The sequence below is a fragment of the Diaporthe amygdali genome (genome assembly GCF_026229845.1).
Source record: "Diaporthe amygdali strain CAA958 chromosome Unknown NODE_4_length_2575358_cov_65_588622, whole genome shotgun sequence".
In the NCBI taxonomy this organism is placed as follows: domain Eukaryota; kingdom Fungi; phylum Ascomycota; class Sordariomycetes; order Diaporthales; family Diaporthaceae; genus Diaporthe; species Diaporthe amygdali.
The window spans coordinates 604852-627832 of NW_026517024.1; the positions used below are offsets into that span (position 1 = coordinate 604852).

At 53.4% G+C, this 22981-nt stretch overlaps 10 protein-coding genes across 10 annotated transcripts; 4 read left to right on the forward strand and 6 right to left on the reverse strand.

The window, feature by feature from the left end:
- Positions 1-781: 781 nt before the first annotated feature.
- Positions 782-1855, reverse strand: J7T55_008368 (uncharacterized protein; the record flags this gene model as incomplete). Its single annotated transcript, XM_053138678.1, has 2 exons — positions 782-1473; positions 1669-1855. 2 exons carry the CDS (start codon positions 1853-1855, stop codon positions 782-784), a joined length of 879 nt encoding a protein of 292 aa, XP_052997644.1.
- An 830-nt stretch (positions 1856-2685) lies between these two features.
- Positions 2686-3474, reverse strand: J7T55_008369 (uncharacterized protein; the record flags this gene model as incomplete). The annotated part of the gene is made up of 1 exon (XM_053138679.1): positions 2686-3474. The coding sequence occupies one exon, from the start codon at positions 3472-3474 to the stop codon at positions 2686-2688; it is 789 nt and encodes a 262-aa protein (XP_052997645.1).
- Positions 3475-4314: 840 nt separating this feature from the next.
- Positions 4315-4960, forward strand: J7T55_008370 (uncharacterized protein; the record flags this gene model as incomplete). The annotated part of the gene is made up of 2 exons (XM_053138680.1): positions 4315-4527; positions 4634-4960. The coding sequence occupies 2 exons, from the start codon at positions 4315-4317 to the stop codon at positions 4958-4960; spliced, it is 540 nt and encodes a 179-aa protein (XP_052997646.1).
- A 2448-nt stretch (positions 4961-7408) lies between these two features.
- Positions 7409-7714, forward strand: J7T55_008371 (uncharacterized protein; the record flags this gene model as incomplete). Its single annotated transcript, XM_053138681.1, has 2 exons — positions 7409-7620; positions 7687-7714. The coding sequence occupies 2 exons, from the start codon at positions 7409-7411 to the stop codon at positions 7712-7714; spliced, it is 240 nt and encodes a 79-aa protein (XP_052997647.1).
- Positions 7715-9175: 1461 nt separating this feature from the next.
- J7T55_008372 (hnrnp protein e2) lies at positions 9176-10666 on the reverse strand (the record flags this gene model as incomplete). Its single annotated transcript, XM_053138682.1, has 1 exon — positions 9176-10666. The coding sequence occupies one exon, from the start codon at positions 10664-10666 to the stop codon at positions 9176-9178; it is 1491 nt and encodes a 496-aa protein (XP_052997648.1).
- A 1590-nt stretch (positions 10667-12256) lies between these two features.
- On the forward strand, positions 12257-13781 carry J7T55_008373 (uncharacterized protein; the record flags this gene model as incomplete). The annotated part of the gene is made up of 3 exons (XM_053138683.1): positions 12257-12462; positions 12581-12824; positions 12879-13781. The coding sequence occupies 3 exons, from the start codon at positions 12257-12259 to the stop codon at positions 13779-13781; spliced, it is 1353 nt and encodes a 450-aa protein (XP_052997649.1).
- A 1052-nt stretch (positions 13782-14833) lies between these two features.
- Positions 14834-15617, forward strand: J7T55_008374 (deoxyuridine 5triphosphate nucleotidohydrolase; the record flags this gene model as incomplete). Its single annotated transcript, XM_053138685.1, has 3 exons — positions 14834-15146; positions 15220-15256; positions 15308-15617. 3 exons carry the CDS (start codon positions 14834-14836, stop codon positions 15615-15617), a joined length of 660 nt encoding a protein of 219 aa, XP_052997650.1.
- Positions 15618-16124: 507 nt separating this feature from the next.
- On the reverse strand, positions 16125-17592 carry J7T55_008375 (pyridoxine kinase; the record flags this gene model as incomplete). The annotated part of the gene is made up of 5 exons (XM_053138686.1): positions 16125-16725; positions 16833-17163; positions 17264-17343; positions 17428-17438; positions 17539-17592. The coding sequence occupies 5 exons, from the start codon at positions 17590-17592 to the stop codon at positions 16125-16127; spliced, it is 1077 nt and encodes a 358-aa protein (XP_052997651.1).
- Positions 17593-18413: 821 nt separating this feature from the next.
- J7T55_008376 (proliferating cell nuclear antigen) lies at positions 18414-19406 on the reverse strand (the record flags this gene model as incomplete). Its single annotated transcript, XM_053138687.1, has 4 exons — positions 18414-18431; positions 18501-18790; positions 18866-19295; positions 19365-19406. 4 exons carry the CDS (start codon positions 19404-19406, stop codon positions 18414-18416), a joined length of 780 nt encoding a protein of 259 aa, XP_052997652.1.
- Positions 19407-20462: 1056 nt separating this feature from the next.
- J7T55_008377 (proliferating cell nuclear antigen) lies at positions 20463-22510 on the reverse strand (the record flags this gene model as incomplete). Its single annotated transcript, XM_053138688.1, has 3 exons — positions 20463-22079; positions 22136-22341; positions 22462-22510. The coding sequence occupies 3 exons, from the start codon at positions 22508-22510 to the stop codon at positions 20463-20465; spliced, it is 1872 nt and encodes a 623-aa protein (XP_052997653.1).
- Positions 22511-22981: the final 471 nt, after the last annotated feature.

The following is a 22981-nucleotide window of genomic DNA, read 5'->3' on the forward strand; positions in this document are numbered from 1 at the left end:
TTGATCTCTGTGTCAATAGTCTACAACAAAGTGATCCCGAGAGACGGTAGTTATCCAACCTGACATATGACAGGCGCCTGCAAGGCCGATAAGCTGAACCAGCTTGGTCCACGGAATACGCGTAAAGGTTGTCGAGTCCATCTTTAGTAATTGCAAATAATCCGCCGATGAACAGCTTGAATCAAGTATATGGTTATATTCATGGGCTCCTGCAGGCTGGGAATAATAGTCTGGATCTTATAAGTGACCAGCTCGGACCTCGCACTTTGCCATGCCCCGACCCCCTGCCCGGGTGTCCTTGCTAGTAATGAGTGTACATAATGAAAACATGAGGTTGCTGACAAAAGGCAGTTTGGCTGACAAATGTTTTTATCTCGGCTGCTACTATTGCGGCCTTGTGCTGGAATAGTTATGTTAAGATCACCCTGTATTCCAGAACGCGTTCTGGTATTCTGGTGTTTCGTTAGGAAGCGGTCCTGGTTATAGTGTAGCGGTAGCGGTACCGTTCTCAGGTCTGGACTCGGCTCAATCTAGTTTGCTTTAGTACTTTGCACTAGTACTAGTATCACGTTGATTGAGCAAATCGACGGGATACATGCAGTTTAGTTAGGCAATTGTCTGCTTTGCATTCGGATGTTACTTCAGAAGCTATAGTTAGATGAGTTTCAACTAGCAGCATTCCGACACGTGGTAAAGCCGGCTAACACACAATAGAGACGATTTGGCTCGAAACGACCGCTGGCGTCGGCTCAGCTTGTGTCGAACATGTCTTACTGACCTCTTAAGGGAAGACAGTCTTCAGCACATTACCGTAATCCGTGTACGACGATCCCATCTTTTCGATATCATAATCATTCCAATATCCTCCCCCTGCGAGCGTGCTCCGTGATTGCCAGCCGCTGAACTTGGTCTGCGCCTGGGCAGGCGTCGTGCCGTAAGATGGTTTCGAGTCATTGGTGACCCAGACAAGCGGGATAACCTTCAAGCCCAGCGTGGTCTGCCAGCCCGCGGGGTCATTGCCGGCGCCGCCGTCATAGCATTGCAGATAGACCCTGTCCAGAAGCAGGTTCGGCTCCGCGAGGCCATTATTGAGCTGCGTCTTGACCGAGTTCCAGAAGCCCGAGTTGGTGTATGGAGCGATGGTGTACTTGTAGCCTATGGCGCCGAGCATCTTTCCGAAAGCCACCGTGCTGGAGACGTCGTAGATGGACTCGTCGTCGTTGTTGACGGCGTCGAGGGTCCAGGCTGTCTTGAGCGCCGCGAAGTTGCGGTACAGGTTCGTTGAGGAGCCGGGACCCGGGCTTGCCATTAAATCGGCGATGTGCTGCGAATTCATTGAGATCTCAACCCGATTAACGCCCGTAGTGCCTGTCTTGAACGAGCGGACCTTGTCGGAGAGCGCTGTGCCGCCGACATAGGCACCGTTGGATGCGATCAGCACATCTGAACTTCCAGGTGTGTTCGAATAGTACACTACATCATACAGAATTAGCAATCAAGGTAAGGGATATTCTTGAGTCAAAGGTGATCGGCATGGGACATCTCCTGTTCATGACCTGTCTCTCACGCTGCACCCCAGCGAGTTCTTCCGAGATAGTTCACGAGATGGCGTATGATCCACAGGGTTGCGTCCTCATACGAACGAAATACTCTTCTAGGGCTGCTTACTGATATCGCCATTATCGATGACGCCAACGCCAAAGATGATAAGACTGTTGAAGCCAGATGTCTTGATAGCCGTGGTGTTGGATTTCAGCACGTCCTTAAACAAGTATATGCTTCTTATATTGGCAGCGAGAACATTGCAGAGAAGAGCCTGAAACAGTAGAGCTCTTGCTAGAGCGTAGTACCTCATCTTTCCGAGATAGTGCAGTTTGCACGGCGATTGCTTTATCGAGTTTGTAGTTGACGACAAAATGCTCGTGACAGAAAGCGAATCGGACTGCACCTATTCCCAAATTCGCACGGAGGACGTCGCCGGTAGAACAGACGGGAGTGCTCGCAGCTTGGGTTGCCGGAACATGAATCGCATGGAGGGCTGTGTGCAATTTATATATCTTTTTCACCGGTTTTCAACATTGGTGGTAAAATTAATGGGGCAGAAGATCGCCCACTTTCTCATGTCGTATCCATCAATAGGGTTCTTGGCCAACCTTCTCATCAATTTCCCCGCGGCTAAAGAACTCAGCTCTTGTCGGCGACCCTCTCAGATCCGTAGTCGAACCATCCTCGGACTGCAACGTGCCATAGGTGACAAGTTCGAGATACTGAGAAGTAACATCAAGGTTACAGACTAAGTGGAGTATATGTGTCAAGCCGGCTTTAACGTGGTTCCGCGGAGAGGTGGGACAATAGCGATACGAGCGCAAGGGCTGTTCCAAGTAAGCGTCGCATTATCTATCGCAGTTGCCTACTCAGGAAGGTATTTATCTGACCGTCTGAGCAACACTAAGCCATATTTGCAACTCATTGACATGGCTTTGCGGGGCGTAGTATTATATACTCGAGAGCTTCAGCCAACTAGGCAACTTTCCTTTCCCGTCGGGTATATAGAATATGATCTACTTATAAGCCATTGGGTTCATGCCACGACATTGCATACTAGTACTAGTTTGGGAATTTTCGACCAGTTTGATTTGTATCGTTGCGGGCGTAACTCTGCTGCTACCCCTTAGCCATGCTGCATTACTCTCGAATGGCCAAGAGATTTTTGCGCTCAAAAACTCTCAAGAATTCATCGCGAGGAACACACAGAGTAAAGAGACCCTGAGTATGGTGGAAACTGATGGAGACATGTGTCCCACTGTCATCGAATTTCTCAAGGGCGCGTGCCGCCATCTCAGCCACGCAAACCTTGTCGACAAACATGTAACGATAATCGTCGTCGCTGAGGTCTTGGTGTACAGCTAAGCACAGCGTGGACATCCTACCCTCCACTGGAGATGGAACCCAGAAAATCTTGGTATCTTCTTTTGTTATGTATCGGCCGATGCCGAAGATGATGTCGTTTTGCATTGATCCCTCTTCAACTATATCTCCGTGCAGACAAAACCCCAGAACGTTTCGCGTAAAGTCAAAGTGGGCGCTGCGAGCTTCCTCGATAGATTCGTTTTGCATGACTTGATGATACTTCATGATGAAATCGAGGGATAGCGAGGGGCCGGCTTCCATGCGTTCCCAACCAGAGGGGTCTTTGAACGCATAGCCCTCACGGTGTTTCTCGTTCTCAGCTTTGAGTAAGGCGCCCAGGGGCAAGCCAGCCACTACAGTTGACTTGAGAGCAAAGCGACTCTTGTATCGCGAGCCTTGGCCGCTGGATTTGTTCGAATGTTGTGACCCATGTGATCTCTTCTCATGTTGGTCCCGGGCGGCAGAGATCGTTGCGTCGCGTGCGTAGTGAGATGAGGGCCGCATCAGCAACCGGACCTGAACCCGCGGCGTGCCACGAACAAGTCGCAAGGCCGAACCGTACATGATGATTATGCGACCTCTCGGGATAGGACAGAGCTAGGTGAGATTCAGTTCCCTTGGCGAGTGCTGAGACGAAGGTGGATAGAGAAATTCCGTCCTCGTGCCACTCAGCCGATGCTGTGCCCCCTTCTGAGGACAGCTTGCCGCCCGGAATGGATGAGTCAATGCGTCGCGTGCCAGAAGAAGCAACAGCGTATGTGTGGCTTTTTGCTCGACATCAATTAATGAATTAGAATAGCTTCTTGTTCTGAGGGACCAGTAAGCTAACAAACTTTAGGTCTTTCGACTAGGCTGCTCCCAACCCTGCTTGCAGTGAATCAACTCTCACGTATTTTATATCATGAATATGATCATACCGATAAGGCTTCTGTTTTTCAATGAGAGAAAATTAACAAAAAGAACTTGCGGTAGACTTGTAGACGGGCGAGAGTATTTCTTGGATACCTAGGTACAAATAGGGAACATATGCAACATCTCTCCCTTCGCCCCAGTCACCAAATTGGGTTCAGGCCCTGGGCCCTCGCCCCGGCCCGCCTGAGAACGACTGAAATATAATCAGATTACCGCAAGTCACACACGCGCCTTTTCCAATATGAAAGAGTCAAAAGAAACTGGGCTGTCCTGCGGAACAGCGATGTTGCTCCGATGGTACAGCCGCATCATGCTGAGTCGGAATAAGTAGCTGCCGAGGTATTTCGGATGTCCCTATGCCGATATACTAACCGCGCTTCCAACCCCAACAGCCCTCACAACTGAGGAGAACCGACATAAGAATCAGCTATCACTCATACGTACTACATTTAAAGTATACTTAACCTGTTTCTTAAGACCTCAACCAATAATATGACACCAAAGCATACGTCCTCTCCGGGCAACGAGTTCTCATCGGGCGAGCCCCCAATGCGCATGCCGCACCTCGAGTTCATATACCGGATCGTGGCAGAGATGGATCCAGGGGCATCTCCAATCCCAAACGTCCACGGCACCGGCATCTCACGCATAGTGCTCCCAATCACTGGCGGTACGGTGCGAGGGCCGCAGATCAAAGGCGAAATTGTAAAGAATAGCGGTGCAGACTGGGCGCAACGCATAGATTCTCCCAAGGCAGGTTTACGGCCCTCAATCACAGCACGCTGGCGGCAAATCGCTAACAGGGCGACAGTCACCAACCAAGCTCAATGCTCGTTATACACTCAAGACCGACGATGGCCATTTCATCTTGGTCAATGCCGTGGGGACCGTGACGGGAGGACCACCTGTGGAGGGCGCAGAGGGCGCTTGGCCACCTGCGCAAGGCAAGCCTTTGACTATTGCGCAGGATCAGGCGGAGTATTTCACGCAGATCACGTTCGAGGCAGCTGGCGGAAGTCCGTATGAGTGGATGAACTCGGTGGTCGCCGTGGGAGTGATGATAATGGCCGAGGGGAAGCCGATTATTGACTGCTACCGGCTGACAAATTTTCCGGGGACGGGGACGGCGCACCTCTGATGCTTCGATCAAACGCTCCAATTGAAATTGAGAGCAGTTTAATCAATTTGATAGATTGGCATTTACTTGTCTTTTTTACAGATTTCTACGGTAACATAATGGGCACTTACCAGAGTCAGTTCAAAGGCATCAAATATGGGCCATATGATGAATAAGAGAAGGGATTACTTGAATTCTCCGCATCAAATTGAAAATGACATCAAGAAATTGCAAACTTCGCGCAGTGGAAAACCCACGGGTCCGACTCGGAAGGCTCAATCTCTTCCATTCAGCCCTCACGAGGTTTGTGGCACGCTTAACTGCGACTCTCGACTGGCTGCGAGTATCCGTTCTTTGATCGGATCCAGAATCAGTGAAAGAAACAAACACAGGTCGCCATTGCTAAGGAAAGGCGATTCGTAGAAGGAGGATCACTCATCCACCCGTGCATAGTCAGTCCTGTCGACCTGTCATGTTGCTGTCCGTCGATAGACTGACGAAATGATCGTAGAGATGAGGATATATCCACTGACAAGGTCAACTCTATCGAGCTCTCTCAAGACCACCAAAGCGACCACTCTCAGCTACTGGGATCCGTGCTCACCATAGACTTTGGCGAATATAACTAGAATGTCGTACCCAGAGTCTAGAACTGAAGAAAGTCTCTTCAAAAGGTTACCCGAAAGGTCGAAGGTTTCTTGAGAACACAAATGACGGACTGCTCGGAACCCCCGCCCAGGCACCGACTGACACCCACGGCGCTGACAGGGGAAGAAGGGCTCGAGATTAGGAGGTCACCAACATATAGCTGGTGACCCTTGCTCATATGCATGGCAAGAGCATAACTAAATTCCATTTTGTCAAAATGCTCCGTAAGTGAGATCGTCTTAGTGGCACCCAAGCAGGTAGACAGTGGTAGTGGGCTACTCTAAGGTCTGTGATACTATCAGGAAAATGATTAACTGAATGACAGTTGAAACCTTATCAATGCGCTATAGCAAAATAAGAAGCGACGTGTATATATGACACGGCAAGTCACTCGGTATTTACCGAGCGGAACATGTGGAGTTGTGTGGTGCGAGGTCATCAACAGCTGGGTGAGGGAGGAACAGCCAATCGTCTTACACGTATTGGAGTGGTCGTCATGCTTATGATCGTGATCCAGGCTCTGTGCCTGTTCAACCACAGGCTTCTCCAATTGACAAACCTCGCCTGGCTCACCATTGCCGTTGCCTTCGATTTTGACGAAATCCAAACGTCCAAGTGCTTGTACCGTTGAATTTCTTGACGGGTGAAGCCGCTGGTGTGGGCTCGGAAGCCTCAAGACAAGAGCCCAGCCCACCCATCACCAGGGCTGCATTAGCCCAGGGCACCCGTACCCCACAATCGGACCACCCCCCAGTCGCCCCGGACCCTGAGATTCAGGCGGGACCCACTTGGCGGCCGATGGCTGAACCACGCCATCGTCATCGACACTGCAGCGACAGCGGCTCCGATCGTCACGGCCGATTCACTCGATTCACCCGTCCGGATCAGCGCCAAAACACACACATATGTCTCCCTTGTTTTAGCAGCCCCTTAGCTGCTGTAAGTAGCTTCTGAAACGGCAGGGCGGCCAGTTCGATGATAGTCTCTGGAGACTTATTAGCTCGATCAGGCCATGCGGCAGCACTAGTCAGTCGTTCGTCATTCCCCCCTAGGATATGGTCTAGCATTTCTCCCAGGCTTCGATCTGGGCTGGCGACGGTCAAGGCATTGAAGGCTAGACCCTCTGGAACCCGCGATCGTATGGATTCTGGGGCCATTGAGTCAATGGCCGGATCGGTTAGCTACAGGAGAGGAGGACACTGCCTATTTGCTTGGTCAGCTCCCCCAATCGGTCAGCGTTTCTCGCGTCTCAGCGGCACGCGACCATCATTCGATTAGTAGTTGTTGCGGGGTAGTGTTATGTCCCAAGGTGAAGGGTACACCTGCCGTCGTGCCTTTCTGACCACTATGAAATGTATCCCAATAAGACGTACGGACGGACTTCAGGCCCTCCGTGGTCCAGGCGGCAGACGGGCTCGCGGTAGGATCCTTGCCCCCTTGGGACGGGCTCCCCCAACCATCATCGTCATTGTCCCGATCAGGGGCTAGATTGGCGGCTCCGTCATGGCCTGGGTTGAGACGGTGATCACCTCATTGGTGAGATCATCAGGGTTGACGCTGTGAAAGCTTATTCCCAGCTCGTTCGTTCTCGCTGCGACGCATGGTACGTCCACAAGCGAGAGCTTGAGCCATCTCTGTCGGCCTGGATGCCTAGGAGACTCCCATCGCGATCAGTTAAATACCCCGCTCCCCTCTGTCTTCATTCATTGGTATCTTGAGTAATCCTATCATCTACAATAAACCTACATACACTATTAAACCTGAGAGTCACTAAGAAAGACACCATTTTACCACAAGACAAGAGCTTTGAATACCTTCACCATGGATAAGACCGAACGCTCCAACTCCGTCTCCTCCGACTCCTCCACTGCCTCCCCAGTCTTCCCAACCAGGTCAGGTCGCCGCGGCTCCGCCTCACTGTTCGCATCCCTACACGAGAACAAGCGCCCCAATGACCCCAGCCTCATTGCACGTCGTCAGAGTTTAAATGAGCAGAGGCCGCCTCCTGGTCTGATTGGGAAGATGTGGAATAAGTAAGTGGCTGAGTAAAGAAAAATATTACACGCAAGAGCGATATGGCTAATAGTTTTGGACCGCAGCTGGGTACGGGGACCTTCATCGTCTTAGAGACTGTTACTTCTACAAGCGAATAAGGTGCGGCGTGAGATTGAGTAGCGCAGCTGATGACATGCATTGTATGCTATGGACACGGAGAATAAGGTTGGCACAGTTTGGCGCTGATTGGGATTGTTTTATACTGCATGTTGCATGATGTCAGAATCATATAGTCACAGATTGACGAAAGAGATTGAAATGAATATTTTCAAAAACTTCGCATGTGTCTGGCTACGTGCGATCTTCTGGGACAAGTTTATGCTGCATTAATACGCGGAATCCGTCGAGATTCTATCTATTGTCCAACAACCAAACCGTCTCCAGAAGTTTGTCAGAGGTCACAAATTAATATGTTCGGATCTAGTAAATGTCAGATGTTTCTAACCACTTACCCCGAACTTACAGACTCTTTCCAATTGCTAATATTATAAAGTAGACTGCGAAAACTCACTGCCGCTTCGCATGCGAGCCAGGCAATGGTAGTGAGGCAATGGTAGTAGTCTACAAGCAAAGCATGACGACCTGCTTTGCAGAGTCTCAAGCTCTTCGTTAAGAAGCTCTCGCGGGGTTGTTCAATATGAAGAAGTACTTACTTTTACGCTGTGGTATTTATAGTCACATTGTATAATGCTGGTTCAACCATCTCGTCCGAAGCGATTTTGCAAGGATTGCTCGTTGAAATAAATGGCGAGTCGATCAACGCCCACATATCCGTATTCGCGTAAAGAGCTCAACAGACTCATTTGTCATCGATGAACACCCTGCAATCATTCCCACATTAGCCAAGAGAACCGTGCCCAGAAGCAACAATGCGAAAGCTGCAGCATCATGACTCGACGGGCCAGGAGGATGCACCAGGAGGATCGAATGGACTTCATCCGCAAGCAGGTTAGAGTGGTGGGGCCTCAACTCGAGGATGTGCAAGTGCTGTTCAGCTAGAGAGATAGGAATGTGTGCCCAAGCACGGGAGAGTAGGCAGTTGGCACGTGGATGATTACTTTGTAGATACGGTCATGATCAATGGGAATGTTGGAACGGGACTTGTGATTCAGGCAATGTACAACACGAGGTAGATGAGGATGACGGCCGCGAACTAGGACGGTGGACGATGATCAAAGAGCGAGGACGACAGGACGAGGGCATCAGTGTAGAAATGAAAGAATGTGTCATTAGAAAGACTTTTGCCATGCAAGTCGGCTGGAACTAATGAAGTCATAAACCCCGAAGTGTGCTCCATGTGTGTATCCGCAGACGGGAAGGCCAATGTTTTTAGAAACCGTCATAACTCCTCCCACTCAGACTTCCAGTCTCATTCAGTCCGAAATACTCCGCGAAACGAATGCGCAAACCTGTCTGTCAAGGTGTGTCGGGATGCTCCAGTAAGCACGGAGCCCAGTGCAGAAGTTTCGGTTCCGCCTACCAGGCTTGTTGTTACCTCTAAATACGATGCTTTTCGCTCTCTGCGTCGGAAGGTTAGCCTCGCGCTGGAGGGACCGGTCCCTTGTTAGAGGTCTCACCGAGTCTGGAGTACAGCATGTACAGGGCCATGCGGTTGCACTCCTCTGTGCCGGTAATGGTGACGAGGCGTTCGTTGCTGTTATCCTGGGGCTCGTTGATCTTGATGACGCTGCCACTGATTTGCCGGATCTCGTTGATCTTCTGGCCTCCCTTGCCAATGATGGCGCCGACCATATCGTTGGGAATGTAGATCTGCTGTGTGAGAGGGGCTCCAGGCATTCCACCACCACCGTGCATCGGCTGTTGAGCTTGAGGGCCGCCATGTGGGTGTGCGCCAACGTGAGGGCCATGGTGAGGCTGTTGCATGTGAGCCGCCGGTCCATAGGCTGCTCCGGCTTGAGCACCACCATAGTGCATGGGAACAGCCGGGTTTGGCTGGGCAGGGTGTGGCTGGCCCCCGTACGGAGGCATGTATGACTGCGGCATCTGTTGACCGCGCGGGTCATGGCGAGGTTGGTTCCTTGCGTAGTTTTCGCTTCGACCAAAGTTTCCACCAGCAGGTTGAGGCATGTAAGGGACTACTTGCATCCCTCCCGGAATGGCTCCGGCCGGACCACCGCTCCGCGTTGCGTAAGCAGATGCAGCAGGGCCGCCAAAACGCTCGTTGAGCTGCTCGAGCAGCGTGCTGGCGACATAATACGTAGCAATATGAACAGCATCGGCGACACCCATGACAACCAGGGAGCGCTCTGTGGAGAGGGGAAGAACCGAATCTGATGCATTGAGTCGAGCACCAGAAGCCTCCTGAATCTCCTTGATGCGGGCACCACCTTTCCCAATGATGGAACCAATCAGTATGGACGGGATGAGCAGTCGAAGTGGATAGGTCTTCGACTGTGGGTTCGAGGCTTCGGCCAGCGGCTCATTGTTCAGGGTACGAATAATCAATCCAAACGCCTTGGCCACAGCATCAACACTACCGCTCACAGTAAGGATCCGCTCTATGGCGCCTTTCTGGTAGTCGCTGACAGTGCACTTCGCATTGGACATTTGCCTGATCTTGGAGACATTCTCGCCTCCCTTTCCAATGATAGTAGCAGCCTCAGGGCTCGTGATCACGGCTCTGATGTGGATCCAAGCTGTCTCGTCATGGGCGGAAGCGGCCGGGGCCGAGTTGCCGCCGCCCAGGGAGCTAGTGCTCACGATAGGCTTGGTCTCCGTGGCGGCGTCGGGCGCCACAGCATCACCCTGAGCCTCTTGGGGCTCAACGTTGTCTCCGTTTGCCTTGGTCTCGCCGTTCGAGCTGGCCTCGGCAACTGGTGTCTCCACGTTCTCTTCATGCCCGTTCTCGGAGGGGACATCGGCCTTGACCTGAACCTCCTCTTCCTCGCCACGAAGGACCTTGTCTAGGGCAGGCCGCTTCGCATCTGGTTGGTCGGTTCGGGACGGGGATGAGGTCTCCTCGAGGGGCCGCTTTGCGGACTGAGTTGGGGGTGACGCCGACATATTGATTTGCAAAGCAGAAATGCGGCCGTTGTTTTGGGAGAAATCGTATTGAATTGAATTTTTGGTCTTATCTACACCTGTGGGGGCGGATTCGCAAGGAAAACGTGCAGGTGTAGTGGCGCGTCGGGAGTGGGTGTAGATGGATCGGACGGACTGCTGGGCAACTGGGATCGAGGTCTCGGGGGTGAAGTGAAGGCCGGGTGAAACTATCGCGGAGGGCGAATGCTGACACTGCGGAAGAGGTGAAGTGCTGGGAAGACAACCTCCTCTGATAACTGCTTCAGATGGATGATGGGTGCAGCTTTGGTCGGGAGGTAGGGCGAGGCGATGTGCGGGCCAAAGATATTGTGGTTGTGGTTGAGGCTGAGGCTTGAGTTCGGGTAGATGTAGTCAAGGGAGGCGCAAGATGAAGAGTTGATATGCTGAAGCAGGCGCTCAAAGAACTCAGAAGAAGGTGACGGGTACGGTGAGGCTTGAGAGTGTAAGGCAGGCAGGCAGGCAAGATACCGAGAGAACCAGATCTCAAACCTTTTTGCTCCGTCACAAACAGCAGCAAGCACCCGAGGTGGCCGTCTTTGGCAATTGGCCAACTCGCTTTTTCTGTTGGCTGGCTTAGAGCTAGCTCGATGCCGCGGTCGATACTGGGCCTCGTCTGTCTGCACCACGTTAGATGTGTGTGTCCCTATCGGCGAGTGTTTGACAAGCAGAGAAGGGAAGGAAGGTGCGAAACAAGAGTTGCGATGTGATGAGAACTGGGGAATATCAACATTGACGGGAGCTGGGGAGGAAGCTGGGGGGAGCTGGGTAGGGGAGGTGATTGCTGAAACAGGACGGAGAAGAGGCCGCAGGAACACCTTAGGGCTACACGTACCGTACTGCCAACGGGGCAAAAATAGAGGGACGATCTGTGGGTACTGTGTACCACAAGCTAGGGAGGGGGGTTAGTGGTCAACAGTGACTGGCGCAGACGGTGGCGACGAGGGTCTGGGTGATTGATCGCCAAAGGGGAATCTTGGGTGGTGGTGCAGCGGGAGGTAGAGATTTGGGCGACGGGGACGGACAGGAAAGAGGTTGACGGGTGAAGTGAGCGGTGGTGGGGTCGCGGTGAAAAGGCGTAAACTTGCCCCAGGCGAGTTCGGACGTCGCGTAAGGCAATGCAGCAGGCCGCTGATGCTTGTGCTTTGGTTTGCCGGAAGGGGTGGGGAGGGGATTCAGAGACTCACAGTGAAAGAAGCTGGTTGGGATGAAACTGGAGGAGAGGTGTGCCGTGCCGTCGGCGGGCTTGCCCCTTCACAGCAGGGTGTGGACTGGCAGAGCAGGAGGTCAAATATTATGGGTCTCTGGCCCGTGCACGCTCCCCAGCGCCTCTGGGCTGTCTGCAGGCTCTGGCCGTGGCAGGCTAGGGGTGCTAGGCTACACAAAGTTCTGATGAAGTGGAGACGGGACGGCTCTTGACTGCCACCTGGCACTTGGGCGCAGCTCCAAATCCTAGGTAGCCTCTAACGGCAACTAACATCTCTGCCGGTATATCGATGTTAGAATGAGACGGGAAACGTCAGCCGCTTCCATTGAGCATCATCTTACTGCGGAATGAGGAAACAAGAAGCACATGCCAATGGTCGGTCACTCGAGCTCTGTCCAGCCCGTCGACACATTTCCCTCCACCTGTCTCACGTCCAGGCCTGCACGGGTACTGCAGGTGTGCTGTGGATGGCAATACCCATGAAGCACTTCTGCCTGGGATTTGCATACGGCGGCACCTCCTTCCCGTCTTCCGGATCTGCCATCGCTGCCGTGTGCTCGCTGGGGCTCGCTGGGCGCATAAATGCTACATGCACACTTGAGATCTCCTTGAAACCCTTCTTCTAGACCCTTGCTTCACAAAGCTACCCCTAGCTGAGCTGATTCGTCAAGCTGGGCCTTGGCCAATCGGACCGAGCTCGTCGCTCCTGACAGCCCCAGAGCCATCCCGCCCAAAATCTGCATCTGGGGTAGCTTCATCCGACGCGTTCTCGACGCGACGGCGGCGCTCAGTCTGCTCGAGATGGAAGAATCCGCTGCAGCCTTGACCAGCGAAGACCTGCACCCAGGTTACTTGGAGCGCTCCAGGAGAGAGTTGCAAAAGAAGGTTGAGCAGCTGAAGCGAGCACTTGCAGAGGTCTGTCACCACTCTACGTGAGAAAATAGACGCCTCATGCTGACTACAACCCAGGAGAATGAGAAGTGCGCTGCAATTGCACGGAGGAGCCATGGGAAACAGAATCCTAGTGGACAAATCGGTACAAGCAAGCAATTGCACGCCGTAGCTGGAGCCTACCGAGATGTTGCTGCGTCGGAACCGTTCTTACCGTTCCCTGACTCTGTCGTGTCTGCACTCGTAGCTCTGCGTACCACGAATTCGACAATCACCGAATCGAGGAAATTCCTCGCTTCACAGAAACTGTCACTTCAAGATGCCCAAGAAAGGCTGGATGCTGAGAAGGCAAATTTGTCAGATCAAACAGCCCTGACCAAAGCGCTGGAGAAGCGAATACAATCACTACACGAGGGCATTGAGTCGAGGTCGGCCATGAGTCCCAAACAGGTTACCCGGGAACGGATCTCAGAGCTCAAGAAGAGTATCAAAGAGACCGATGCCGATACATCCAAGCTGTTGAAGGCCCTGAAGAAATTTATCGATGAGCAACTAGCCTTGATGTTGGCCGCTGAGCAGAGCGGCGGCCCTGTGGCTGGTGACATGATGGAAATCGACTCAGACGATCTAGAAGCCGGCTTCAGCGCAAGGGGCAAGCGGAAGAAATCCAAGCCAGACGCTGGCACGGACAAGAGGCAGCGGAGGATTGACGACATGTTTGATGGCGGCCAAGAACGAGAAGGCAGGGACAACGATGAGAGTGACAAGCGGGCTGCAGCCAGAGAAGAGATGCAGAGACTCACGGAGGAGCTCATGAATAGCCTTATGGATTCTGGGAGTTCGAGCTCGGATGCATATGTCCATGTTTCTGACGAGTCGGCGGCCGTGCGATTGCTTGTTCGATCGAAGGTTGCCGAATTCCATCCAAGAGATTCAAAGCGCCTGCGACTCGTGGACTTTGGCCGAGAGATTGGCGATTAGGCGCTCTGACGGGATGATCTAGGCCACCTTGTGTCGTTCCTCGTTTCGCTCCGCTGTCAATCAAACCCGACACTGTCGATCAGTGCTAGTCAGACGGAACGACGCCCAGCATAACAACAGGAGGCGTTTGACAAGCTGTAGTAGACATGTTATGCAGGTCGCTCAAACACCTCGGTGCCAAACATTCATATGACAACGTTTACATCGACTTCTTGCATACTACTTGCAGACGCAAGTCTGGCTTGGCTTCACTCACTCCAACAGGGAAAGCAGTGCGCCAAGTCCCAATTCTTGGCGAAATCAAAGCCTGAGCCGGCACTTGTGATCAAGGCTCGCCTTCTCGAATGCTGGGCCGAAAGTACCCAAGTTTGAGGTATCATCATAGTATATACTGTCAAGTGCAGAGATGGCATCTGTTTCCACCGTAGTGAGGAAATATCCTGCGAAGATGACTGGTCGACGGTCGCTTTATGTTTTACAGCGTTGGTTTCGACACGGTAGTAGTATCGTTGCCTGAACTTCTAGATGACAGGTTCGTCTGATGCCCGTACTCATCTACTCATGTTGTCTACCTACAGGTGCTCAGCAGCGATATAGATGAGAAAATGGAAACATGGGACGATGATCTCCAGCGTTCTAAGTGAAAATGGAGCTAAAGCTGTAGATCAGTACTGCCTTCCCGTCTCCTACCTCAATAATGAAGTCGAGCTGCGAATGTCGACTTAGAGCCTCTGTGTGGCTTAGAGACGAGGGGTACTAAAGTGTCTCCACGAGAACACGATCAGACACAGAGCAAAATATTCTCTGGGAGAGATAGTAGAGAAACAGTGAGGCTTACCCAGTTGCTTGAAGAGTGGGTCCTCCCGGCCAATTGGCCAATTAAACTGTGGGGAGCGAACGCGTCCACGCAACGCGGTTTCCATTTATATCCTTGCTCAAGTGAAAGTTGAAAGAAGGGACCACCATGGCCATGAATCTCTGTTGCAACAACAACGCTTGAGTCTTTCCCTCATCGTGCACACTGCGTCTCTCCCGACCCTCTCTCACGTAACATGAACACCGACAAGAACAACTCAGTCAAGTCACCACCGAGCTCTCCCCCTGCCAAACGCGTCAAGACCGACGGAACTACTTCGACCATTAGCACGATGGCGCAAGAGAACGGCAGCACCGTCCCTGTCACCACAATGGAGCAGGCCCCTCCTCTCCTCATCAAGAAGCTGTCTGACAAGGCACGTCTGCCCACCCGCGGCAGTGCCTTCGCAGCCGGCTACGACATCTACGCAGCCAAGGCAACAGTCATTCCCGCGCGGGGCAAGGCCGTCGTCGACACTGACATCAGCATGGCAGTACCTGCTGGAACTTGTAAGTCATGCACAAAGAACAGCAAGACAAGGGGCGCACATAGACCTGCCAGAAGCTAATCACTTCCCAACAGATGGCCGCATCGCTCCCCGTTCTGGCCTCGCAGTCAAGTAAGTCGCTCACTTGAATGCCGGGGGCACGTCATTAACATCAAAACTCAGGCACTCTTTGACCACTGGCGCCGGTGTCATAGATGCAGACTACCGCGGACAGGTCAAGATTCTGCTGTTCAACCTTTCTGACACCGACTTCAACGTCTCAGAGGGCGACCGCATCGCGCAGCTCGTCCTGGAGCGCATCTACACCCCGGAGGTGCTAGAGGTCGCCGAGCTGGAGGAGAGCGTGCGGGGCGCAGGTGGGTTCGGGTCCACGGGCGGGTTTGGCACCGCGGCGACCTCTAACGGAACGACGGACGGCGCCTCCGATGCGCCTGCTGCTGCCCCTGCTGCGGCTGAGAAACCATCGTCCTAGGGGGCTTGGTTGCGGGACAAGAAGAGGGCCGTGGACGCTGCTGTTGCCGTGCCTCCGGGTGTTGGCAAGGCCAAGTCCAACAAGGACGTGCCTTGGCCGTGGAGTGATAGATACATCGGGTTTTCAGAGGCGTGTTGGATGGGAAGTGCTATCTGAGAGAGACTTGTGCCTCCTCGGTTGCCATCACGATGATGAGCTTACACGTGAGAAAAGCATCGGTACTGCACAGCTTGGTTACGAGCCCGTAGGATATTGGCATCGGGGAAAAGGCGACAACGCGGAAGAACATCTGCATATATTTGAGAGTCCATTACTAGGACCGCATGATCGGATTAGATGCACCACAGACAGAATTCGTGCAGCCTGCAATTGTGAGGCGAGATAATGGGAAATGCAAGATTCAATATTAGCTCGTCTAGTCCAATTCTGCTTTTGCAACAGATGCTCCGTCTACTTCTAGTATAAACACCCAGGGTTTAACCAAGATATGCTCCTCTTTTGCAACATCTACATCTTCTGTGCTTTGAATTCGACTACTGGCTCCCTTAGGGAGCCAAGATGCCTAACCAACCTCAGCTCGGCGGCTTTCGACCGTGCCAGGTGCATCCTCTTCTCGTCATCCCCACCAATGTCCGCCTCGACCCTCTTCACCTCAGCCTTCATGCTCTCGCACGTCGCAGCCAGCACCTCGTGCATGCTAGCCAGGACGCGCTCCGCCGCCCGCGCGAGCGGCAGGTCCAGCGCGTCGACGTCGTCCGGGCTCAGCCACGACTCGGTCCGGCCCAGCCCCGCCTCCGGCCCGCCCGCCGCCGTCACGGCCTGCCGCATCCGCACGACCATCAGCGCGGCGAACATGTCGCCCGTGCCCGAGAAGTAGGCGTCGATGGCCGGGAAGCGGATCTTGAACGCGCGCGGCTTGCGCGTCGACGCCGTCATGGTCGAGCCGACGACCGAGAGCGTCCTGGCCGCGCCCGGCTCGCTCGCGTCGCCGTCGTTGTCGAGCGACACCGAGGTCAGGACTATGTGCGGGACGAGGTACTTGGTGTGGATCACCTCGATGGCGCGCGTCAGGGAGGTCATGTCTGTGATTTTGACGTCGGAGAGGAGCCTATATTCGTACAAATCGCGCGGTTAGCACCTCCTTTTCTTCTGCTCCCGGGCGCCAAATCGTAGAGCCGGCGGGCAAAGCTGGAAGGAGAGGGCGGCGAGACTTACTCAGCCTCGAACTGGTTCGGCAATATCAGGTCCGCGTGCGGAAGCAGGGACTTGTACGCGGGCACAACGTCGTCGGCGACGTACAGCCTTCCATTGTCGCCCATCACCGGATCCAGCACCCAGAAGAAGCTCCCCGGCCTTGACTTGGCCTTGGCCTTGAGCTCAGCCGCGATGCGGCCCACGGCCTGCACGGCCTCGGCGCCCGGTATGTATCCCGAGAGCATCATGTCGAAGTCGTCGAGGTAGGACTGCTTCAGGCCATCGTAGAGGTCTGTGATCTCCTGCGCTGACACCTTGGTCCCCTTGACCTGCTTGTAGCCCGTGTGGTTGCCTGTTTCGCGCGGTGGGAGAGTGTCAGGACGGGTTCATCTGCAGGCTATGCGCGTGCGCGCGCGCACATGAGATCGAGAGAGGTGGTGGTGGGAACTGACTGAATTGCACCGTGTTTAGCGCGGCGACGTCGCAGCCGAGCGACTGCATCGCGAAGACGGCAATCTTGTTGCCGACATATCTGTGGTGCGGCCAGCGCCGTGATCAGCAGGGAGAAGCGGTCGATCGTTCAGTCGTACCCTCGCGGGGGATGTGCGGCACTTACCCAGAGACAACCTTCGCATCTTGTCAGCACGCCTCTATCTTTGTCTCTTTGTGTGTATGGGTTGAGGGTGGATGTATGTGCTCATGGGAAGAGGAGGGCACGTCTCCGTACATGACTGGCAACAGCGAGGACGCGAGTCTCTGGGACTGGCAAATCGGCTGACATCCTCGGTGCGACTTGGCTAACGCTGCCCATAAAGCCAAAGGGGTGGTAGGGTGGCGGCGGGTTGGGATTCGAAGTGCAGGTGGTTTTGGTATGCACATGTATGCACCCGGATCAGTGACGGGAAAGCGCAGCGCAGAAGACCAAGCGACGTCTGGGAATACACAGGCAGTTTTACAGCAGTGGACTAGACTAGTCAAGATTTCAGATCCTTTCAGAAGACGGAGGATCGTACGTGCGATGTCGCGCCCAATTACGGTATCACCGGCAAGCGTGCTAGAAATTTCGAATGACACAGCGAAGGCGTCGGACTCATACAAAAAAGTGCCCCGCAAAGTGACAGGCTCGGCGCCGGTGATCTAGATGCCAGGGGATAGGATCTCGGGAGGGACGCTGGAACCCCACGTTGTGACCCTGCCTGGCATAGCTGCAGCTGCGCTCTAAACACACCATACACTTTCACTTGCACATGCGCTTCAAAGGTGCTGTGTTTGAGGTCTCATTTTTTTTCATTACCGTCGCATATCGTATCAAACATGATGCTGCTGCACTACCCTTCTCTATGATGATAACAGTGCATTATCCTGCAACGCCCAGACAAGCTCGAGTCCACCAATTTTCACAGATCCGCCCGTAAAAGGAGGAGCCCAGGTAATATCTCTGCTCTTGAAGGCGAAGTCGGGCCAACCAATGTGTCCCGCAATCACGATATTGGTGTAGTTCCCTTTGAAGGCGACTTGCACAGGACTTTCTCCGGAGTGGCAAGGCGTTGCTGCCTCACGGTGTCTATTCTCGCCCGTCTATCAAAGCAAGTTTCCAAACAATTACTCGTCGTCACCAATCTGTTCGATTAGGAAAGTAATTAGCATCGAGCTCAGATAGGAAGTTGGGAGAGGTAGATAAAGGCTCACCTTCGGGGCCAGGTAGAACCGCAGGTAGCTGTTGCCCTGCACGCTGTACTCGACCAGGAGAGGCACCTCGTTGGAGAGGCAAATCTTGACTTGTTCCGACAGAGCCGAGGCCTTGCAGAAGTTGACCAGGTACTTGAGGGAGAAGGTCAGGGACACAGGCTCGCTCAGCTCAATCTCGATGTTCTCCTTAGGCTTCTCGACGTTTTGATGGCTGCGCAGTGTCACGGAGCCGTTGCCAATGTCGCCGCTGCAGGCAAACTTGACACCGTCCTTGCTCGCCTCGATCGTGACTGTCGCGGTCGATTCATGTTAGCCAAGCCGTGACACACCACGTGTGACTTGTATATCCCGTTTGAAGCTCTTACCAGACTCAGACATGGCCAACAGATCTGTGCAGATTCTCCGGAATTCGGCCGAGGGCATGGTGATCGTAGCGGCGTACTCGGTCTCGGGGATGCCCAGGTGCTCCTGGTCAATGTCCATGAGCTTGAGGTCATACTCGGTAAGGCGGTCGTTCTCGGTGTTCTCAAAGACCAGGTTCAGGCTGTCGGGCGCGTCCTCGGCCTTGAGGGTCATCATGTCGTCGTTCTGGGCGGCGCGGAGCACCTTGGTCAGGGAGGTGAGGTTGACACCCAGCGCGATGTTGCGGTCGCACCGGTAGGGCGCGAAGCTGTCGGCTTTGAGCATCATGGACACGAGCGCGACGTGCGAGTTGTCCATGGCCTGCAGGGCGATGCCGGAGTCATTGCAGTCGAAGTTGCAGTCTTGAACCAGGTCCTTGATGGCATCGACAACCTTTTCGACGAGCGAGATGTCAGAAAAGCCCACTATTCTAAGGAACTATTTGGGGCAACTTGTTCCTACCTTCTTCAGGATGCCCGCCTGCTCCAATCGTGCCTCAAGCATTGCTGCTTTGGATTTAGTGTATGTTCGCGTAGAAGCGGGGAGGTGCTCAACTGTCGCGCCTCGCAGGACTTACTGAATGTGTGAAGAGAAGAGTTGTTGAACGGATTATGGGGAGTGTGAGATAGAAAGAAGTGGTCGTCCGGGAATCTCTGGTGGATATCGCGTCGTAGTTGGTTTGCGCAAGCAGGTAATGTGTTTGGAGTTTGTGTAGGCACCGAGAGAGAGAAAGTAAGTAAACCAGAGTCGCAGCCCAGGCTTTTTGAATGACGCGCCTCCAGGCGCGAGCTCATCGCATTCACGCGTCGGACGGAGCCCATTAAAATTTAGTGGGGCCCAAATCATGTACATGTGTACATCCATTGATAGCAGCTGAGACCCCCCATGATCCTTGCACGGTAGCCTCTTGTCCCCTCCTTCAGATTTACAATGTCACCGCTGAGAAGCCGCTCTGACCACTAGAGAAAATAATTACTGACCTTGGACGCGGCAGTCTGCTTTCCCAGTCCATATTCCATCGAATAGGAAACAAGGGGCTTCAAATGCCTGGATTGCACAATCTATCAGAGTCGTGAGCTTTAAAGGGACATCTTTGGGAGACTGGGCGGAATCCCATGCGATACTGTTCCTGTAGTCATTTTGATAAATTCTTGTTGATTTATTGTTGGCTTGTAATTTCAGTCAATATATTCCTACTGTACAGTGACCAAACATTATCGACTATTTTCCGTGTCCAGAAGGACCCTTGGATTCAAACAAAACATATCCTCGACGCCGTATGACCCCTGAGTTCCGTCGCCCCTCAAGATCTATGTGGTACTGTACAGGTCGCTTGGATATCGCCTCTGTATGCATTTTTTGGACATAAGAAAAGTGGTAAAAGATGAGAAAAATAGGTATCCTTAAAGGACTGTGTACCGCCGTCACACCACCGCCGCCGGATGAAACGCCGATAGCCCATGGATGCAATAGCATGGAGCAAGTAAACCAAAAAACCAAAACAAGCAAACATTAGTCATCAAAGGAGCGGCACGGGATATGGCCCGTAGAGGTAGTCGCTCAGAGGGAGACGACACGGCTCGGATTCGGTGGCAGCGTTTGCCTCCTGTTCTTGTTCGGGCGGAGGTTGATAACCATCTCGAGCTCTTTGAGCATCCCGCGATTCGCGTCGAACTTCTCCTTCGTCTCCGCCCTCTTCTCACGTTCCTCTCTCATCTTCGCTATTCTCTCACTTCTCGTCAGCATACTCCTGGGTCGCTGTGGCGGACCGGCAACAGCCTCGAATATCTCTTCGCTTTCTCCGGAATTACTGCCCGCGTCAGGACTGTCAGGCGATTCTCCCGTGAGTGCCTTCAGCGCGTCCGAGACACTGCCACCGCTTTCTTCAACAGTGGTCAGTCCGCCCAAGGAAATGGCTGGGGAGAGCATTCCACTGATAGACGACAGACGTTTCTCGTTGCGGTCGATACCCGATGCCACAGCGGCCCTGCCGTCTTCCCATGCCTGTTGGAGCATCTTCAGATCTTGACCAATCGACTCGTATTGTGCCATCAGGCTCGGTCCCAGCTCTGACAAGTCCGAAGCAGTGTTTAGGGCCCGGTCGGACTCCTCCCGCAGCAGTGTCATCTTGGCCTGTAGCCCACGAATACCCGTTGTGAGAGAGTTCAGCTTGCTTAGTTGTGAGCGCCATCTCTCGCGTCCGGGTGAGAGCGGGCCCTTGTCTGCGAGCGAGACCGGGGCCTGGAATGACTGTTCCTCGCCAAGGATCTCTCCTAGCCGCTTATAAGACGCAGTCGTGGCCTCATTCAGTGTCCGGAGGGATTCAACAACGGTGGTCCATCGCAAGAAATCGGAGTCGTCGCCCTTCGCCTCCATCGAGAGGAGTGCACAGAGAAACATCTTTCGCAACACGTGGAACCGTGATGCCACGATCTTTAGGGTTCGCAGGGACTCCATGTCCTCGAATTCGCTCTCCGAATAGCCCTGCAAAGCATCCGACATGTCAAGGTCGCTAATGTCGTAGATGTCGTAGTACCGTTCCAGATCCAGTTGTTCAGAGAACCCTTTGATCACCGAGGAAGCCTGCTCATACTTGGGAATGATCCCTCCGAAGCTCTTCCTCAATGCTTTCCTGAGTCTAACGCATCTCCGAGTCTGACTGCGGTCCTCGATTCGGCTGATGGGTGGCAGTGGTGCGCTGAGGCGATATCCGCGTGAGACAAGCTCCACCTCCTGGACTAGTGCCACTGCGGCGCTCGATGCGCTGTCGAAGTCCTGCGCACTTGACACGAAGGTTGTGATCTCTGCCAATGCCTGCTCCCTGACATATTTGAGCCATTGTTGCCTTATGTATGCCTGTGACGCGACACCAGCAACGGCAAACACTACCACAAATACCACCACTCTCCTCTTCGACAGGTGCGTGTATCCTCCGCCATATAGCCAGCTGATGAACCAGGCGAGCCCAAGTGCCCCGACAGCCGTGAGGAGCAGGCCAGTTTGCGTGGGAATGTTCGGGTCTTGGCCGCTTCCGAGGTGGATCTTGGAGCTCTGCGCTTGGCCATGCTGCCCTAATATCGAGTGACCACTTAATAACTGGGAGGCAACGATCGTATAGCGGAACTTTTCCAGGAATTTGGAATTGTCTGCTCGGTCTAGCTTGGTAGCGACTGCGGTCTGCATGTCTCGTTGATCAGCCAAAGATGACAGTAGTCGCGCGAGGACTTTCTTACCGCTCCATCTTGCAAAGAGCTTAGGCGCTTCTTGGGCGTGGGAAGCTTGATGTTGAGCGCGTCGGGTATCTTGCTGCGGAAGCGCGCCTTAACCAAAGGCCTGCCCGTGGGCGCGAACGAGGGACTTGGCGGGCTCGGCGGTGGTGTGTCTATGATAACGTCTGGTTCCTGTTGCGCCCAGTCACGTTGCTGTTCCTCGCCCTCGTCTATTGTTGTGAGAAATCCGGTCAGCGTGAGGGGCCGCATGTTGATGTTGAATCATTTGATAAGAAGAGTAGGAGTACGGTCGTTGGAAGGAAAAGGGCAAGCACAGGTCGTGGACTGACCCTTGAGGTACTCGGCGAGAGGAGTCTCGTCGTAAATTACCGTCTCCATGAAAGAGATCTAAATCGAGGGTAACGGGCTGCGGCACTTGTTGCACCAGCCATGCGGTTACATGTGCACAAAAAGGCAAATGATCCCAACGGAGGAGTTCACGGACTCCCGAGGCTGCTGAAAGGGGTCGGTCGGTATTTCGGGCCCAAATCCAACAAAGGAATCCTCGAAACGAAACGAAACAGAAGAACAGGCACTAAGCACTGCCTTGGAGTCGAAGGCGGTGGCGTACAGTGGACTAAGTGCGTAGGATTGGTGGGATCGGAATATCGGTGTGTATTGTACGGAGTAACGAAGGTGTCAGTGCCAGAGTCAGTGCCAGTATCCAGTATGGGTTTTTTGGCTGGAGATCTGGATCTGCGCGGTACCAACTTTGTCTGCAAATGAATGCAATTGCCAATCGCTATCTCACATCAGTGCAGTAGAGAGAGGGAAGAACCAAAGGAAGGCATGTGCAATCAAAAGGGAAGA